At 42.6% G+C, this 20139-nt stretch overlaps 1 protein-coding gene across 1 annotated transcript; it reads right to left on the bottom strand.

The window, feature by feature from the left end:
* Window positions 1–3653: 3653 nt before the first annotated feature.
* Window positions 3654–13857, bottom strand: Krt28 (keratin 28). The gene is made up of 8 exons (XM_070028070.1): window positions 13417–13857; window positions 12594–12676; window positions 11665–11821; window positions 9417–9578; window positions 9189–9314; window positions 5003–5220; window positions 4061–4116; window positions 3654–3796 (listed from the first exon to the last, which is right to left on the bottom strand). Exons 1-8 carry the CDS (start codon window positions 13855–13857, stop codon window positions 3654–3656), a joined length of 1386 nt encoding a protein of 461 aa, XP_069884171.1.
* Window positions 13858–20139: the final 6282 nt, after the last annotated feature.

Below are 20139 nucleotides of genomic sequence, written 5' to 3'. Positions count from 1 at the left end.
TCCTGTGGACTTACAATTTGAGTTTAAACCTCCTCAGATTGAGAAACCCCAACCCAATAAGTTCATTTGGAATGGTTTTCAGGTTGGTCATTGATCCATTGTACCCAGGATGACCTTTCTTGGCACCATGGACCTCTCAAAGTTGTTTCAAAAACATTGAATTAACTAAAATCAGGAGGAAAGCTTGCCCTCTCAGCCTCTCTTTTATATCCGTCTTCCTTTGCTCTTGAGTTCTCTCCCCTGAAAATCATCTTGGGTTCCAGGGAAGAACAGGACTGACCAGTAGATAACATCTTCAGGATGAGAAGCTGAAACTACACCCAGGAAAAGGAAAGGTGGAGCCTGGTAGGACAGACCATCCCTCCAATGAGGACAATTACCTGCCATGATAAAGCTGCAGTGTGGCACAGTAGTAATCATCTCCTGGGAACCAGTGTACTCCCCTTGAGTGATGTCAGTGATAACTTAGCCAGAACCCTTCCCAGAACCATATCAGAGATAACCATCAACCAGGCTATATTTTGCCTTGGACTATTTAATTATGACGACCTCTCCTAGTTCTTCTATTTAAACCCAAAGATCATGTGTCTACTGCAGAGATAGGCTCAAGTGCACATTTGATCTCCCTTTGTGGTGTGCTCACATTGTCCTCTGCCCTTCATGGTTCCTCATCTCTTTATTTGGCAAGTGTGTGTGTGTGTGTGTGTGTGTGTGTGTGTGTGTGTGTGTGTGTGTGTGTGTGTGTGTGTGTGTGTGTATGTGTGTGAATGACAATGATCAGACCTGACATCATGGAACATCTGAGATTGTCTCTGTGGTCCAGTCAGAAGGAAATGAAGTCACTTTGGCACTACAAAGTCTCAAACATGACCAGATCATGGCTTTCTTCCAGAAGTGTAGCCCCCAATGAGGAGAATCTGAGTGGGGGCGCCAGTTGGTCAGGACAGGGTCATGGAGAAGGAGGAAAAAGGTCGTATGTTTGGAAGAACCCCATACTTGGTTTGCTCTTCCCTGTTGCCACCATAAATATTTTTGTTGATTGTATCTTTGGACATTGGTCTTATAAGAGACTTTTATTGGGATCCTGGAGTGTGTAAGGGAACAGAGGAATATGCGAGATGTTTGTTTGTCTGTAGTTGGTTCCACATTACCTCTGAGATACAGAATATAGACAAAGCCCATGTGCACTGCATTCTGGCAGCCCTGTGAGGCAGAGGGTCACCCCAAGTACAAAATTGGTGTATTGTGACTATCACTAAGCCAGGCTTCTGTTCTGACAATCCCAACAAGCCAGGCTTCCCATGCAAACTAGAGCTTACTTCAAATATAGAAGGAAGGTATTGGTGTTTCAATAAACATGAATGACCAAGGTACCCTATCACATGCGGACTTTCTTGTATTAGTCATGTACTTATGCTAATACTATTACTATTATTGCTTTCCTATAGAAAGGTAGAGTAACCTCATAGTTCTTGTCCTTTGAGCCATTTCTTACTCATCAGTAAGCCGAAGGTAGGGAGGGCTGGTAGGATATGCACATGTGAAGTGAAATAAAAGTAACTGAGTTTGTTGTATGCTGTGTTCTCTTATTTGGTAAGAATAAAATACCCATGCTTGTGTGAACTACAAAATATGGATTGTGTAATTCTGGTATTGGATATCTAGGTTAAATGTTCTTATGTTTGAATTTAAAACTGGCATTGAGCAACATATAAAAATGTGTGGTAGAAAGCATGTAACAACTTAAAATTTTATTTTTTTCCCTTACTGAGAATGACATAACAACAAAACCCCCCAAACAAACCATTAAACCTAAAATAAAAAGCAAAACCAAACCAACTTCAAAACTCCAAAAACAAAAACAGCCAAAATGCAGGACAAATTGAGAATGTGACTGGAGAAGAGGGGAAAAAGCATAGTATTTTTGTGCCTTTAATAGCATATTTCTTTTTGTTTTTGAAAAGGGGGCCCCGTACTTTCATTTTCCACTAAATCCCAATTACACTCAGCTAATTAAGTAGCTGGTCCTATGCATTGTAGATTTGGGAGTCATTTCCCCAGGAATTTCTAATGCTTGCTTTATGGGGTGCATTTTGACTTTTTGCTAATATTTGAGTTAATATTACTGTTACTATTTCTTTGAGCCCCTATCTGACTATGTAGTTGTTGGGTAGAATTCCTGCTCTCTCCCTGGAGCTTTTCATTAGAATCAGGCTGTGTATTTGAGAAATAAAAGAGCTGCTTTCATTTTCTCTTCTACTTTCCTAAAGTGGAAGGTTAAAATAACCATAATGCTTCTCAATCTTGTGAAGTTTTGGCCTTATGAACAGATGCTGGTGGCTTGAATTTGGTTGGCCATGTGTTTTCAGATTTTTTTTTTTCTTTTTTCGTTTGTTGGTTGTGGGGCCTGAACTCTGGGCCTAGGTGCTGTCCCTCAGCTCTTCAGCTCAAGGCTAGCACTCTACCACTTGAGCCGCAGTGCCACTTCCGGCTTTTTCTGCTTATGTGATGCTGAGGAATCGAACCCAGGGCCTCATGCATGCAAGGTAAGCACTTTGTCACTAAAACACCTTTCAGCCCGAAAATTTTTCTTTTTGATCGTTGAAAAAATTTAAAAAGAATGATACTTTACGATAACATGAAATTGGTTTAAATTCAAATTTTAGTGTCCCTAAATAAAGTTTTGTTGGAACACTGTTGTGCTCATTTGGCTGTTGTTTATGACCGTTTTCTGTTATAATCACTAATCTGAGCAGTTGAAATAGACATTGAGGCCTGAAAAGCCTAAATGTTTGCTCTCTGAGCCTTCATAGAAAAAGCATCAAAATTCTTCTCTAGGAAAACAAGAAACTCATTAACATGAGGCTCATTTCTGTGGATCTTTCCAGAGATTTTCCTTTAAGTAAGAAACAGTTCCCTGGAAATATCTAGATTCCCAGCAGGGTTCAAGATAGGCTTTGGTAAAACATTAAACATGTGCCATCTAGTGTTCGGGTTTCTCAGTTGCAGGAGAATTTCTGAACTTTCCTAGATTATTTGTCTGTTTATATATGTGGTGGAATGTAAAGACAATGCCTAGTGTTTAATGTTTAAATGCCGTGCACTAGTATTTAAAACTGGACTGAAAGCTGCGTGGTGGTGGCTCATGCCTGTAAGCCTAGAAACTCAGGAGGCTGAGATCTGAAATTCAAGGTTTGAAGCTAGCCAGGGAAGGAAAATCTGTGACACTCTCATCTCCACTTATCCACCAAAAAGCCCAAAGTGGAGCTGTGGCTCGAGTACTAGAGTGCTAGCCATCAGCAAAAAAGCTCAGGAGAGTGCCCACACCCCAAGTTCAAGCCTCAGTACCAGCACCAAGACAAAAACAAAAACAAAAAAAATAAAACAAAAAACTCCTTTAGATTGAAATTCAGTTACCAGATTCCATGAGTGTCTTCCTAAGAAACAATACCATAACAAATATTTGTAAGCCATCAGTGAATGGAAATGGGTGCATATCAACTTTTTATTTGAAAACAATATATAACATCTGAGAAAGCAGGTATTTGAGCTAAGAATCTTTTCTTGAAGAGTAGAAAATGTTTTTATTTGTTCTTAGAGGAATGCAGTTGTGCCGAATCTTTCCCGAGTTATTCCTTCCCCTAAATGGACAGCTAGAAGGTTGTTTTCTTTTCTGTCTTGCCATTTGTCATTTTAGATGTCTTTTCCTCAATAGATTGGATCCTTGATGACAGAACTTTACCACGTTGATCTATTTCTTCCACCACGGTCTTTACCAGTGTGGTTTTGGGCGAATCTAGAAATAAAATACATAGAATCCATATATTCAGCTTAAAAGATTATGCGACAAAGAATTCTGCTGCTGGCTGTAATATATTACACCTATCATTGTCTGGGGAGCCAGGATACATTAATAATAACAGTATGGCACTGCTGGATAAAATTAAAAATTTAGTCAGAACACTTTAGTTAGAATCAGTTATGGGGTGTGGCTATATCATAGCAAGGCCATTAATGTAAAAGCATTTGCTACAATAGAAATAGAATGGGATTTGATTACCTTTAGGTGGATTCCCTGAGCTATCTGAACCAAAGCCTTTCGATTTGGAGCACGAACTGTAAGAAATAAAAAAGGTTTTTTTGTATTTATGTTTATTATTATTATGAGCGCAAGAGAACATTAGTTTACTATGGTAGAAAAGACTAAGGTTTTCAAATGCAGGAGCTTGAAGTAATAAAATGTTATCTAAAGAGAAAATAATGGACCATAGGCTAGCCTGAGCAAAAGCATGAGACCCTCTCTGGAAAATAAGTGGACACCAATAAAGGCTGATTGTGACTCAGGTATCAGAGTGCTAGTGATCACAGGTCCTGGGTAAAGACTTTCAATACTGCAAAGAGGGGGGGGGAGAGGAGAGAGAGAGTGACAGACAGACAGACAGACACAGAGACAGATGGACACAGAGACAAAAAGAGACAGAGAGACGGGATATTAAAAGAACCCCCATTCCATTTGATTTTGAAATTCGAGTTTAATATATAGTAATTTATGGATGTAACTAAAGGTACATATATTATCTTAAGGTACATATATACCTACATAAAACAACAAAGTATTTTTTTACCTTCCAGGATCCATCTCTCTCTCTCTATCTATGTATAAAAAGGTGGATATATATAAATGGATATGTATAGATGGATATAGATATTTCAGAGCAGAAGTAATATAAGGAAGGACCTGGAAGCAGGAGAATGCTTGCAGACAGGGCTTCAGAAGATGGTTGAAATCTGCAATGATTGATGTGAGCAATAACCAGGAACTTGAACCATAAGGATTGGCATCATCTAAGACTCTGTGATGTACAAAATGAAGATGAGGTGACTGCATAGGCAAGAGGCAGACATGCTTTAGTGTAGTGGGAAAACAAAAAGTGTTGGCAGTCTGGAAAGATTAGATGCAGGGTAGAGCTGAGGCTCGGGACGTCCATGTGGTCTCACTTACTTTCCGTCTCCATCTATCAGGCGGCAGTAGGTCTCAATCTCCTTCTCCAGGTGGGCCTTGATATCGAGCAGTTGCTCATGCTCCAGCTTCTGGCCCTCTGTCTCGGTCCTGACCTGGTGCAGCTGCTCCTCCAGGGCCCCGATCTGAGCCTGGATCTGGGCCAGCTGTGTGCAGTAGTTGCCCTCTGTCTCCACTAAGGAGCACTCCAGGGATTGTTTCTGAGGATGGCAAAGATCCATAGCAAGGGATAAAATCACTCTGAGGACTAGGTGAGCATAGTGCTTTTCCACAACGTGCAGGACTGATCCCTGTGAGATCTGGAAATGTCTGCGACTCATCACATTACAAGGTGAAGGCTGGCATTGTCTGGGAGGGGCCAGGCATGCTGAGTGACAGAGACATGGGACAAATATGATCCTTTGCCCACAGGATTTTTCACTGTCCCACTAGACACTCATAGTTTTTGGTGTATATATCTATCTATATCTATATCTATCTCTCTATATAACTCCTATCAGGACCAACATACATGTGGAAACATTTTTTGTGGGGAGGCAGGGAGAGGTAGCACACCAAGAAATCAATATTGGAAAACTCATATTTTGAAATGGCACTATTTATTTTGGGGTTGTCTGTTATAGTTCAGTTTCACTGCATTACTTACTCCCCATGCCCGCCATTACAAGGCCCATTGTGTTCTTGTTTTCTTCTGTTCTTATCTGTGTTGTGTTCTTGTCTTGTTTCTATCCTTTCCTGCCATTCATCCCAGACTGCTTATTGAGTTGAATGAATTTAGTATTGAATGAGTTAAATAAATGCTTTCATAGGGTGGGTTTTCAATACTTAAGACCTATCTCCTAACACAGTGCAGGTCAATATATATATGGATTATATTACATATGTATTTATATTTTATATGTATAAATGATTCCTCTCTTCTTTCATAGCCTGTAATTTTTCTTGCCAGGTGAGGCTGCACTCCAATTACAGTAATGTATCTCTGGTTTCCTCATCATATATAAATATGTCTAGGTAGTTATTACCTCTCCTGACATTAGTTATTATCAGAATGTCCAACCCTTCTTCTGCTCTTTCCTTTCCCTTTTCTTCTTCTGTGCAGCAATGCCTGATCTTAGATCACAAAAAATAAAATATTTATGAAAAGAAAATGCAAACTTGAACAACGGTGGCTCATGCCCGTAATCCTAGATAGTCAGGAGGCTAATATCTAAGGATTGTGGTTCAAAGCCAGCTGGGATGGGAAAGTCCACGAAACACTTATCTCCAATTAATCAGCAAAAAGCTGAAAATGGAGGTGTAACTGAAGTGGTAGAGCATCAGTCTTGAACAGTTATAAAAGCCAAGCAAGGGGCTGGGAAGGTGGCTCAGTGGAGTGCTTGCCTTGCATGTATGAGGTCCTGGGTTCAATTCCTCAGCACCACATAAGTAGAAAAAGCCGGAAGTGGTGCTGTGGCTCAAGTGGTAGAGCACTAGCCTTGAGCTGAAGAGCTCAGGGACAGTACCCAGGCCCAGAGTTCAGGCCCCACAATGGACCCCCGCCCCCAAAAAAAGCCAAGCAAGAAGGTGAGATTCTGAGTAAAAGCCCCAGTACCAGCACCCTTCCCCCCACCCAATCCCCCCAAAAAAGGGAAGCTTCAGGGATCATCTGACCTATTCTGGTAGGTGGTTGGACCCAAATGTTTCCATATATATCCATTTTATTTCAAAACACTTTCCTGTTATTTCCTTCTCCCCTTCCTTATTGCAGTTATGGGCATTATGCTGATATCAGATCATATATTGCTCAATATGTATTGATTTCATTCTAGCATTGCAAAGAGGGAGTCATAAAATATTCATGCGAGCAGGCAGACAGGGGTCTAATGGGGCTGAGAAGTTTAGGACTACAGACGGGCTGCTGAGCGCCTGGGAGATGGGGGTGCTGGGCTTTCCAGGGGCATTTGAATGGAAGGCGACCAGGGTAGTATTGGGGAAGATGAGACATCCCATAGCAATAAGCAAGTAAAGGATGGGCCTAATAGCCAAAGCCTTTAATTTCTCCGATGACATGTCTTCCTGGGGAAGATAGATAACTCTCTTGGAACTCCGAGGAGACAGCGTCGTATCTCCAAGCCTTTCATGGTAAAGACTGGCTTATCAATGAAGCAGGACTAGGGTGAACTAGAATTTTGCCTAATACAGGGAGCAAGTGTTTGAACATTTAGATATTTAGACAGTTCCCAACTTACAACTGATTTGTGCTTTAGTTAGGGGAAATGGAATTTGGAAATTTTCTTAAGGCAAAATGAGATTCAACACTACCATTATTCTCTAATTCAATTATATTGGGTCTTTTAGAGATCATTTTTCAGGGATATGTGTATTATTTCATGACCTCAAATTATAATATGACAAGCTGCACAGAGTCCAACTACTTCATGATATAATTGTACCTAGGTGCAAATGTTTACAATTGTAATCTGGGAGTGTGGAAATTTATTTCCTTCACTATTTTTCACAAATAGTAGGAGAATTCACTCTCAGGGCTCCTGTAGCACAAACAGCTCCTCTCTATAGGGCTGTAGAGTCAGGGAAGAATGAGTGGGGGTGGGGGGATAGGGAGGGTTTTCAGAGCCCAAATAGAGAGGGCTCAGAGAACCAGGTAGCAGCAGGGATGGGGGGAGGTAACAGAAGAGAGACAGGCTGGTTAAGATGTACACACTGTCCGTGGGTAAAAACCAGTCTCTATGGAAACATTTTATGGTAACAGAGCATTGTATTTTTTTTTTAAGGCTAAATCAAAAGTGTCTTCCTAGCTGGGTGCTGGTGGCTCACACCTATAATCCTAGCTACTCAGGATTCTGAGATCTAAGGATTATAGTTTGAAGGCAGCCTGGGCATATAAAGCTGAGAAAATTTATTTCCAGTGAACAAGAAAAGAAGCTGGCAGTGGAGATGTGGCTCAAGTGGTATAACACCAGCCTTGAGCAAAATAAATAAATAAATAAATAAAAATCGAGACAAGGTCCTGAGTTTAAGCCTCTCCCCCTTGGCTCCTGTCTCCCCTCCCCCCCAACTCTCTTTCACACACATTGTCTCTCCCTCTTATTTCATAGGCCCTCTTGTAAAGATGAGGAAATCCTGGGCCTTGTGTGTGTTGTAATTCTCAAAAATCAAGCCTTTGGGAATCTTTCAGTTCACAGACCAAAAGGGGTTGTCTCCATAGCAACCTCTGAACTCATCCAGGTATGTACTATGTGCAAGCCCTGCTCTGTGGATATGTGCTCTGGGTTGGGACCCCTTTCCCGGACACTGGGGATGGAGGAGGTTGGGTGTGTGTCTGCGTTTCTTCTGCCTGCTGAAAAGCACAATGTGGCTTTATATATTGCGTATGGAACCCAGGGCCACAAGCATATGCAGCAAATGCTATATCATGTGACCCACGGCTCTTTTGTTTGTATTTTTGTTTTTGAGATAGGGACTTCCTTGCTACTTTTGCCCCAGTCTGGCTTTGGATTCTCTCTCTATCCTGCATCCACCTCCCAGGTAGCTGGAATGACAGCCATGAACTACAGCACCAGGTTCACAATGTAGCTTTTAGGATGTGTTTCTCACTATTAGGAGATTTTGATGTGATCTAATTTTCCTGTGAGTGGCCAAATGACCATCGGTCAGTCAGTCACTTAATTTTCAGGTAGAATGAAGGATGCCGCTGTTGCTTGCTCTGTGGATTGAGATGCAAGACCAAGAGAGGAACTGGGTGCCATACTGGTTATTTTTCAAGAGTTGACCTCTGAGCTCTGTGATGTCAGAGAATCAAGCAGGAAGACAATACTCTGATCTCCTTCCCTGTCTCCTGTGTGTGACGTTATTAAAAGGAAGGAAAAGGGCTTCCTCTAAGTATTTATTATTTAATCATAAAATTGCCTGTACATCCTTGCTACTCAGGAGACTGAGCTCTGAGGATCGTGGTTCAAAGCCAGCCTGGGCAAGAATAGTCTGTGAGTCTTTTATCTCCAGTTAACTACCCCAAAGCCAGGTGTGGCTCAAGAGCAAAATGAACGAACGAACGAATAAATCAATAAATACAAAGGAAAAAAAAAGGTTGAGATTGCCCCCACACACATACTCACCAAACCCCACCTGCAAACTAACAATCCCAGGCTGGCCCCGCACCGCCACCTACCGTCGCCAGGAGGGACTGCAGCTCGATCTCCAGCGTCTGCATCGTGCGCTTCATCTCGGTCAGCTGCGCCCTGGCGGAGCTGGCGGCGCCCGCGTCGTCGAAGATCTGCTGCTGCAGCGTGGCGCTCTGGAGGACAGGTGGGGCGCAGAGGGTCACCCCGGGCCTGCCCTCCGTGCCGGGGCGACGGGGTCCGGGGCGGGGAGAGCGCCGAGGGCCCGCCCCCCTCACCTTCTCCTGGAACCAGGCCTCGGCCTCCCTGCGGTTCTGCTCGGCCAGGGCCTCGTACTCGGCCCGCATGTTGTTGAGCAGCACGGTGAGGTCCACCCCGGGCGCCGCGTTCATCTCCACGTTCACGTTGCCTCCCGCCGCGCACTGCAGCGCCTTCATCTCCTGGAACAGATGGTATTTAACCACATGAGGATCTTGACTATTTCATCTACTGTAGGGAAACGCCAGCGGGGGCCCCACCAGGGTCTGAGTCATCGCAGGCCCCAAGGTTTGCAATCAAGTGTGCATACTTCATGACCCCCATTTTAAAAACAATTGTGATTATAAAAAGGTGACATACAGAGGGATTACAGTGACCTAAGTCGGGTAATGAGTACATTTCGTTTTGGACAGTGTCACCCCTCTCTCCTTCCTCTCTTCCAGATTTTCCCTCCCTGTGACCCCATTTAAACAAAAAATAGTTCAATTAATGTTTTTAAAAGTTGAGGTTAGAACAGTTAACATGAGGGCCTCCCGTCAGCAAAATTTTATGTGCACCACATAATACTGTGGACTGTAAACACAATGTTGCACCGTAGCAAGTGTCTTACACGTTTGAATTTTCACACCCACTTGATAGCAACACCTTCTTTGGCTAAGTGTAATCACATTAGTGAAACAGAAATGTTGTGAAATGATTTTTAAAAAAACAAACCAGCTCTCACCTGTAATCTTAACTACTCAGGGGGCTGAGATCTAAGGATCACAGTTCAAAGTCAGCTTGGGGAGAAAAGTCTGTGAGACTCTAATGTCCAGTTAACCATCAAAATGCTGGAAGTGGTTGGGCTGGGAAGGTGAAGGCTCGGTGGTAGAGCGCTTGCCTTGCATGCATGAGGCCCTGGGTTCGATTCCTCAGCACCACATAAGCAGAAAGAAAAAAGGCAGGAAGTGGCACGACCAGATCCCCCCTCCCCCCCCAAAATGCTGGAAGTGGAAATGTGGCTCAATGCTAGCTTCCAGCAACAAATAAAGTCAGTAACAGCATCCAGGCTCTGAGTTCAAGCCCTAGTACCAGCATGTGTGCATGCATACAAACACACACAATTAGCTCATTTGATCCATACTCATGTCAATCATCAGTTTAATCAATTATTTGCTCATGAAAACAGACCCACCACCTCTATGAAAATTAGTCACAGCATTCCCAAGAGAAAGTCTTTCTTTTCCCTGAGAAGAGATTACAAAGATCAGAGTTATGTCAGCATCTAATTATGGACTAGGTAGGTGTCAGACAGATGGGGATCTATGCCCAATGGAAAAGCCAAATAAGAATCTCATCCCTTCTGGAATCTTCATCTTAGTGACACCAGTTATTGTTTATGAAGTGATTATTATATGCCAGACACCATTCTTAGCATTTGATATGATCCATTTTCAAGACATGTAACATCATGAGGTAGATACTATTATGAAAGTTATTTTACAGATTAGGAAACTGAGGCACAGAGAGGTGGGGTAAGTTCCCATGCTGGGATTTGAACAGAATGGGATTCGAACAAGTTACTCAGGCTCGTGAGGGTCTTTTCCTGATTCCAGGGTCTGTCCCAAGTCATACCATTAAGTCAGTAGATGGATTTATGAGTATCTTTGGGTTAGTGACTTTTTTTTTTGGTCAGTCATGAGGCTTGAACTCAGGGCTTGGGTGCTGTCCCTTAGCTCTTTGGTTCAAGGCTAGTACTCTAGCATTCTGAGCCACAGTGCCACTCTGGTTTTCTAGTGGTTAACTGGAGATGAGAGTCTCACAGACTTTCCTGCCTGGGCTGGCTTCAACTGTAATCCTCTGATCTCAGCCTCCTGAATAGCTAGGATTACAGGCATGAGCCATTGGTGCCTGGCTACTACTGTAATTTTAATATCTTCTTCCTAAACATTTTAAATGTACAGAATCAGCTGGGTGCAATGGCTCATCCCAGTAATCCTAGCTACTGAGGAGGCCAAGATCCTAGGATCATGATTCAAAGCCAGCTTAAGCAGCAACATCTGCCAAACTCTTTATCTTCAGTTAACCAGAAAAAAGCCAGAAGTGGGGCAGTGGCTCAAGTGGTAGAGCATCATCCTTGAGTAAAAATGTTAAGGGACAGTTCCTTGGCCTTGAGTTCAAGTCCCAGAAGCACACACATACACACACATGTGAAAACACACAGGTGTACACACACACACACATAAATGTACAGAATCACTGTTTGACTAGAAGTGAAGTGTCTCCTACCTCTTCATGGTTCTTCTTGAGGTACGTCATCTCCTCACTCAGAGACTCGTACTGCAGCTCCTGGTCAGTCTTGCAGAGGGTTAGCTCGTCCAGGACGCGTCGCAACCCGTTGATGTCCATCTCTACATTCTGGTGAAGGGAAAGCTCATTTTCATACCTGGCGAGTGGGGGAGAGAGGCATTGGAAGACATCAGTGCAACTTAGCAGAAAGGGGAACTCTCCATTCATTTAAACCAAACCAGAAGTTGAATGAGTACTCTTAATATTATAAACAAACACAGAGAAAGCTCTCTCCTACTGTGATCCTGGGCATGAAAATTAGCAGTCATATAACTCCACAGATTCCAATATAGCATATCTTTATTGAATAAAAAAGATGTTATTTTGTAATTTTATCTTAGTTAACAGTTTTATTTAGGCAGCAAGAGGTTAACTGGGCACCTACTTTGTGCTTGGCATTATTTTAGGGAGATATAGAGATGTATTGGTATTTTGTTCCAAGAAGATAGTACATATATGGACAAATCTCAATTATAACGGATTGCAGTATCGCAGTAAAAATCCTTTGCTTGTTTTTTTTTTTTTTTTTTTTTTTTTTTGGGTCCAGTCATGGGGCCTGAACTCTGGGCCTGGGCGCTGTCCCTCAGCTCTTCAGCTCAAGGCTAGTGCTCTACCACTTGAGCCACAGCGCCACTTCTGGCTTTTTTCTTTTTGCTTATGTGATGCTGAGGAATCGAACCCAGGGCCTTGAGCATGCAAGGCAAGCGCTCTACCACTGAGCCACCTTCCCAGCCCCTCTTTGCTTATTTTTTATCTTTAGATTTTGGTTTATTTTCCTTGGGATGTAGCTGATATTTTATTTAACAAATTACATATAGGTAGGAACCTTTTTTACCCCCTGTAGACCACAATTGTTTTCTTTCACTTACTTTAGTCGGAAGTCATCTGCCGCCAGCCTGGCATTATCAATTTGCAGAATTACATTCGCATTTGCAGCTGTGGAAGCGATAATCTAGAGGAAATCAAAAGACAAATAAGTTTGCTCCCGTTACTTATTATTTCACTTAATAAAACTGTTAACATACCTAGGTGCTGGTGGTTCATGTCTGTAATCCTAGCTACTCAGAAGGCTGAGGTTGGAGGACTGAGGTTTTTGAGGCCAGCCCAAGCAAACAAATCTGAGAAACTCTTAGCACCTGTTTACAAGCCAAGTGCTGGAAGTGGAGCTGTGATTCAAGTGGTGAAACACCAGTCTTGAGCAAAAAAGCTAAGGAACAGCACTCAGGCCCTGAGTTCAAGCCCCAGTACCAACACACACACACACACACACACACACACACACACACGTGACATAATTAAGAAATGGTTGCATAAAAGTCCACATGAAATAACCAAAACATTTAGAATTTATTTTTAAAAATGAAGAGCTAAGTTTCCATTTATTTCCATCTAGTCAATCACTTCTAGGGTATCTCACTTTCTTCTCTACAAATACATTTCCCAACAATGCAACCCATAACCTTCTTGAAATTCACGAATGAACGTGCCTACTTTGGAGCAACAGGAATGATGGTATAGTAAGTGACTGTGTATTGAAATGATGATTCTTTAATTTACCTATTTGTTACAAGTAAGTAAATCCAAGTCAGAGGGTAACTGTCCTGACGCATTTCACATAGAGGTTCTCTGCCCTTGGCTAGCTATGTCTTAGTTGGACATCCTTGGGATGGTCCCATCGCTGGGGTTTCTTACCTTGCTTTTCAGATCCTCAATTGCAAGGTGATAGACACTGTAGTCATGATCCAGCCCGCGGCAGGAGCCAGGTCCATATTTTTCATACCAACTCTTGATTTTTTTCTCCAGGTCTGCGTTGGCCTCCTCCAGAGCCTTCACACTGTCCAGGTAAGAGGCTAGCCGGTTGTTGAGGTTTTGCATGGTCACCTTCTCATTGCCAGCCAGGAGGCCTCCCTCGCTTCCAGCAAGGCCAGCACACGCAGCGTTTCCAAGGGCACCACTCCCACCAGCAACACTGCCCAGGCCTGCGCCCAAACCACAGGAAAAGCCACTCATGGCAACCGAGCTACCATAGGTGCTGCTGCCTCCAAAGCTTGCTCCTCTGCTGGGTGGTCTGGCGGCTGCACCCAGAGACTGGAAACCCACATGCCTAGATTCACCAGAACACCGGAGGGACATGGCGCTTGGACAATCCTTCACCTCTGCCTGTGGAGAGCTGAACCTCAAAATGAGTAGAGTAGCTTGTGGGGATGGTTTCCTTGGGCTTTTATGCACAGTTCCTGGAGGAGTGTGGGGGGTGGGTGGTTCCTATTTGAGTTCTGAATGCCAAAAAAAAAAAAAAAAGAATGGCATCATTTAGATGAGGTGTAATTGGGAGATTTAAAAAAATATAATGAAGGTCTAACATGCCTGGGTATTGCTTCAGGATGTTTGTTATCTTGACATAAATTAGGGGTTGTTGTATTTTGAGTTCATTATTTGAGCTTCTAATTTTGCATGAGTAATTCTTCACTTTCTTTCATCTAGAACCTAAGAATATGCCATCATTATCTTGTGGAGGATAGTATCAAGTGTGAAACGTAAAGCAAGATGGTGGTAGGGTGTCAGTTACAGTAGAGGCTCAATTATAAAGGCTCATTAACCACAGAACTATATTTTTATCCCACGAGAGCAAAATAACCCCAAAACCAAAACCCCCAAACCATGTTATTAAAAATATATTGCCCAGTGCTAGTGGGTTATGCCTGTAGTTCTATCTACTCAGGAGGCTGAGATCTGAGGATCTCAATTCAAAGCCAGCTACAGTAGGAAACTCTGTGAGACTCTTATTTCCAAATAACCACCCAAAAGCTGGAAGTCGAGCTGTGGCTCAATTGGTAGAGTGCCATCCTTGAGAGAAAGAACTAGGGACAGTGCCCAGGTCTTGAGTTTAAGCCCCAGTACTGGCATATATATGCATATATATATATATATATATATATATATATATTCCAAATATATGAGGTAGAGGTATCATGGACTTTGCTGCCTGAGCTGGCTTAGAATCTTGATACTCAGATCTCAGCCTCCTGAGGAGCCAGGATTGCGGGCCTGAGCCACAAACACCCAGCTGACATTTTGTCTTTAACTGATTTCCAGCATGGGGAGCAGGACATGTTTCCCTTTCTGTTTCTTCCTGCTTTACCCCTGTTGTACTAAATAAATCCTCACTAAAATTTAAAGAAAAGAATGCATGCTGATATAAACACCTACTTTATAGATCACCATCCATAATCTTAACATGTTGTATAAATTGTTTTTCTTAATCATTTAAATGGAAATATCAAATAATTAGTAGATTAGCCTATAGTAAGAATTGTGAACTTTTCCCATGTCTGATTATCATTTAACCAGCATACATATTATTATTACTAGGCACTATTAATCATGACTAATTATTTATTATAATTATTAAGTAATAATTAGACAACTAATTGGTGTAATGTGTTTGCAATCTTATATGTAAATAAAATGTTTTCAAAAGAATATATTGAAAACCCCACAACAACAGAAGAGACAGGCTTCATGGTGTATATCAACATCTCAGATACTTGGAAGGCAGCCATCTGGAAGATTGTGGTTTGAGGCCAGAAGAAAGGCAAAAGTGTTTGTGAAACCCCTTCTCACAAAAAGAGCTGGCTATGGTTGGGTGTGATGTGATTCCAGCTATGTGGAAAGTGTTAGTAGGTCTAAGTGAGGCCAGGCAAAAAATACATGACCCTATCTGAAAAAATAACTAAGCCAGAAGTGCAAGGGGCATGACCTAGTCCTAAGTTCTAATCCCAGTATTACCACAGGTGGGGGGGGTGGGAAGGAAAGCAAAACATTATTGCTTGTTTTTGGTGCTAGTTTGGGGACTTGAACTCAGGGCTTGGGCCCTGTTTCTGAGCTTTTGTGCTCAAGGGTAGTGCTTTACCACATGAGTCACAGTTCCACTTCTGTGGTGGTTAATTGGAGATAAGAGTCTCATGGATTTTCCTGCCTCCGCTGGTTTCGAATGGTGATCTTCAGATCTCAGCTTCCTAAATATCTAGGATTACCGGTGTAAGCCAACAGCACCTGGCTTCCATATTACATTTAAATAAGTCTTTACATATTTGTACAAGGGAGTTGCCATTTAACGAAGCAGTTTAGGAATACAATGCATCTTGATCAGTGTCACCCCTCCAACATTCTCACCCCCCCTTTGACCCACCTCTTCCCTTACTTTTCTTAATTTTGTGGCATATATAATGAATTCTTGACTGCATTCTCTCCCTTTCCCCCCTTCATTTTTTATGTGAAAATTTTGAAAAGACTTTGTGTCCTCACTACATTGATTTGTCATTTTCATGAACACTATATAAAATCACATTATATGAGAATTTAAGTACCACCAAAAAGAAAGACAACAAGCTGCTTCCTCCTCCTCCTCTTCCTCCTCCTCCTCCTCCTCCTCCTCCTCCTCCTCCTCCTCCTCCTCCTCCTCCTCCTCCTCTTCTTTCTTCTTCTTCCTTCTTCTTCTTCTTCTTCTTCTTCTTCTTCTTCTTCTTCTTCTTCTTCTTCTTCTTCTTCTTCTTCTTCTTCTTCTTCTTCTTCTTCTTCTTCTTCTTCTTCTTCTTCTTCTTCTTCTTCTCTTCTTTCTTCTTTCTTCTTCTTTCTTCTTCGCTCTAGTAAGCCACTTCTTTGGCAATCCCATTTGTGGACCAAACTTGTTCTGTGCTCTCTTTCCACTAGGGGGCAGCACACCCCTACAAATGGCTGTTGCTGCTCAGGTGCTCAGGATGAATCTGCTTCAGCCTGGGTCCTTAGGAGCTCAGAAACTTCTTTTTTCTTTTTCTTTTTCTTTTTGTGCTGGTCCTTGGGATTCAACACAGGGCCTAAGCCCCGTGCCTTAGTTTTATTGCTTAAGAATCCACAGCTCCACTTCTGGCTTTCTAGGGCTTAATTGGACTAAGAGTCTTATGGGCTTTCCTTCCTGGCTAGCTTTGAACCTCAGTCCTCATATCTCAGTCTACTGACTAGCTAGGATTACAGGCTCAAGGCACCAGCACCAGACTCAGAATCTATTTCCCCCCTCCAGAGCACAATGACTTAAATACAAGATTGACTTACATTGATAGGCTGATTAAGCTTCAAGGGATTTCCTGGGTATTATCTCATTTGAATTTTATAGGAAGGAAGCAGTTAAGAAGAGGGAAATTTCCTTTGTCTATTCCAAAGATGAAGAAACTAAGGAATAGAAATGTTTGGGCTGGAAAGGTGGCTCAGTGGTAGAGTGCTTGCCTTGCATGCATGAGGCCCTGGGTTCGATTCCTCAGCACCACATAAGCAAAAAGAAAAAAGCCGGAAGTGGTGCTGTGGCTCAAGTGGTAGAGCGCTAGCCTTGAGCTGAAGAGCTGAGGACAGTGCCCAGGCCCAGAGTTCAGGCCCCATGACCGGACCCCCCCACCCCAAAAAAAAAGAAGTGTTAAAGAACACATAGCATCAAGCTGGGTGAATAAAGCCCAGAATAGGCCTTGTCACTTGGTGTGATGGTCTTTTCAGTACACAGAATCATCTTAGGGAAAAAAGAAAAGCACAAAAATTCCTCTTTAATGAAAGGCATAAAACCATTCCTTTGAGTTTTCCCCCAGTATTTCAAATTAATAGCACAATAAAACTCCAGACTATAGCCATGCTGTCTATCAAATGCCATTCATTCATTATTTAAGAAATATTTGATGAGCATTTATTCTGTGCCAAGAGCACAGAGGGGAAGCAACTAAAACACATTTCTCCATTCTTGTGGAGCCTATTGTGTAGTGGAGAGACAGTCTTAAGTAAGTAGCCATTATTTTAATCACAATTATAAATTGTTTTTAAAAAAATCAGGGAGGGCATTGGGCTCATGCTTGTAATAAGCCCATTACATGAGTAATGTAATGAGCTTGTAATCCTAGTTACTCAGGAAGCTGAGGCCTGAGGATTGTGGTTCAAACCCAGCTTGGGCAGCAAAATTAGTGAAACTCTTATCTCCAATGAACTATCAAAGTGGAATTGTGGCTCAAGTGGTATAGTACCAGCCTTGAATAAAAAAACTAAGGGACAATGCTCAGACACTGTGTTCAAGCTCCAGAACTAGCCAAAAAAATAAAAATAAAAATCCAGGAGCCCGTGGCTCACACTTGTGATCCTAGCAACAAAAAGGCTGAATCTAAGGATGATGGCTCAAATCTGGCCTGGGCAGACTCTTATCTCCAATTAACCACTCAAAAACTGGTAGTGGCTCTGTAGCTCAATTGGTAGAGTGCTAGCCTTGAGCATAAAGAGTCTCAGGGACTGTGCCCAGGCCCTGAGTTCAAGACCCACAACCAACCAAAACAAACAAAAAACTCGGGAAGGAAACTACGAGAACTTATCATAAGAGAACCTTAATTTACATCGATAAGAAAACATTTAGGAAGACCAGAAAGTACTATCCAGGCCAGGAAATTGGAGGGACATTCTGGGAGAACATAAACAGAACACTCACATGTAGCCCTAGCATGTGTTAGCCCACTTCCCCTTGCTATAATGGGATCCTTGAGGCTGAGGCCTTTCTAATGGAAAGAGGCTCTGTGAGTATAGATTGGTCTCTGCTTGGCCTGGATAAGGCGCTCATGAGGATGCATCACCCAGAGAGTGTGTGAGAGAGGGAAGGGACAGCAGTGAGAGCACAGGAAGGGCAGGATCGTCCCTTCAAAACCCTTGTCAGAGAACTGATCAGATTGCACATGAGCTTCATCCATTTCTTCCCAGGACAGAGCCCACAACCACTCACAGTGCCCACCAGTCAGTCCTTCTTTCTGAAAGATCTTACCACTGTCTGAACATTGTTTCACTGGGACTAAGCTTCCCACAGATGTACCACTGGAAGGACACACTCAAATCACCCACACTCATACCCACACCAGGGAGGGAAACGTGTGTGTACAGGGCAAGAAGATGGCAGGGGAATGCCTTTACAGAGACTTCTTGGGTAGTTTATCTTGGTAGCCTACATTTTCATAGGTTGGGGACAGAAACTCATGAGTTCAAGACTAGCCTGAGCTATAGAGTGAGTTCTGGGCCAGCATGAACTATATTGAAAGAGTCTGTCTAGTTGAGGGATTTGGAATTTGACTCTGAGCATAGAGGGAAGAAGCTGTTGGGAGATTTGAGCAGAGAGCTTATTTTAGAAAGATTGTTCTGGCTGCTGTATGGGGAATGGATGGGAAGGGAGTGAGCGGAGGGACCAGAAACCAGTAGAAAGCTGGTTGCAGAGAGATACTAAGATGTCTTGAGACAGGGTAGTGAAAATAAAACGATGAGACTGGCATTAATTTTGGTGATTGGCATTAGATTTGGTAATGGCTGCCTCTGATAAGGCCATGCAAGATGGAAAGGGAAGAAAATCAGGATGACTACTTTAGTAGGCAAGATATTGTTCCCCTAGGAAGTCTAAGGCCTAACATTCAGAAAATATGACTCTGTTCTCTCACAGGGCATAAAAGGACTTCATAGATGTGATGATGGGTAAGAAAAAAATGACTGTGCAGAGATTTTACTATAGAAGCCATGGTGACGCTGGGTGCCTCACTGCAGCATCTGTAACTAGGGCCTTTGATGGTTCAAGAATTTGCTTTCCACCTTTTAATTAGTCTGTGACATGCCATTCTGGCTTGGAGGTCATGATTCTTGGCCTATGCTTCTCCTCACCTGACATATATACATCTGCCATGATACATATTATATGCCATGGCAATGTCTTAACCATTTTTTATTTCCAGGACCTAGCTTGATCTATCATGCTCCATCCATGTGTGTTGAATGAATTAGTGGACTTGACTCACTGAACCAAACCATCAGGCACTCCAAACCCTTCCCTCCTCCTGCTGAGGTCTTGTAATTGGTGACTAAAAGATTTGATTGATTGATTGATTTTACTGCTGGTGCTATGTATCAAGCTCTTGACCTGGGCCAGTAGCTTTGTCCCTTTTCCAACTGTTGCTGTGGCTGCTGCTGTGACTTCTCTCCCTTGTTTGTGATGGGGAGGGTTCTCTTTGCACCAGTGTTTACAGCTTTTATTCAACCCTGAAGGGAGCTGTTTGCTTCAGTCCTTACCTTGTCCTAACAACCCCAGAAGGTACTTGAGGAACTACGCAGATTCAATGTCTGTCCTCACTGGTTATGACTCAGTGTCTGAGGCTCCTAAAATCACCTGCTGGGAAATGGGATTGCTATTACTCAAGAGTAAAAGTTAGGGACAGCCTTTACCAGAGTGTGGATATTTTCCATGGAAGAAGTACTGAAGCTGGAGAACTAGCAAAGATCCCAGTACTTTGGAGACCTTGAGTGACATGAACACTTTTTTTCTAGTAACTTTATTCTTCCATTTTTCTTTTGTTTTACAAGGTCTATTTTTAAAGTATTGTATATTAA

The sequence above is a fragment of the Dipodomys merriami genome, unplaced genomic scaffold (genome assembly GCF_024711535.1).
Source record: "Dipodomys merriami isolate MVZ:Mamm:240054 unplaced genomic scaffold, mDipMer1.0.p SCAF_19, whole genome shotgun sequence".
In the NCBI taxonomy this organism is placed as follows: Eukaryota; Metazoa; Chordata; class Mammalia; order Rodentia; family Heteromyidae; genus Dipodomys; species Dipodomys merriami.
This window is presented reverse-complemented; position numbering and strand designations above follow the sequence as displayed.

Coding starts and splice junctions, on each gene's coding strand:
- Krt28 (XM_070028070.1), bottom strand. CDS start 13,857: ATGTCCCTCCGGTGTTCTGGTGAATCTAGGCATGTGGGTTTCCAGTCT. Junction 9,579..11,664: donor TCAAGAAGAACCATGAAGAG/GTAGGAGACACT, acceptor CATCTGTTCCAG/GAGATGAAGGCGCTGCAGTG. Junction 4,117..5,002: donor CTGATAGATGGAGACGGAAA/GTAAGTGAGACC, acceptor TATTTCTTACAG/TTCGTGCTCCAAATCGAAAG.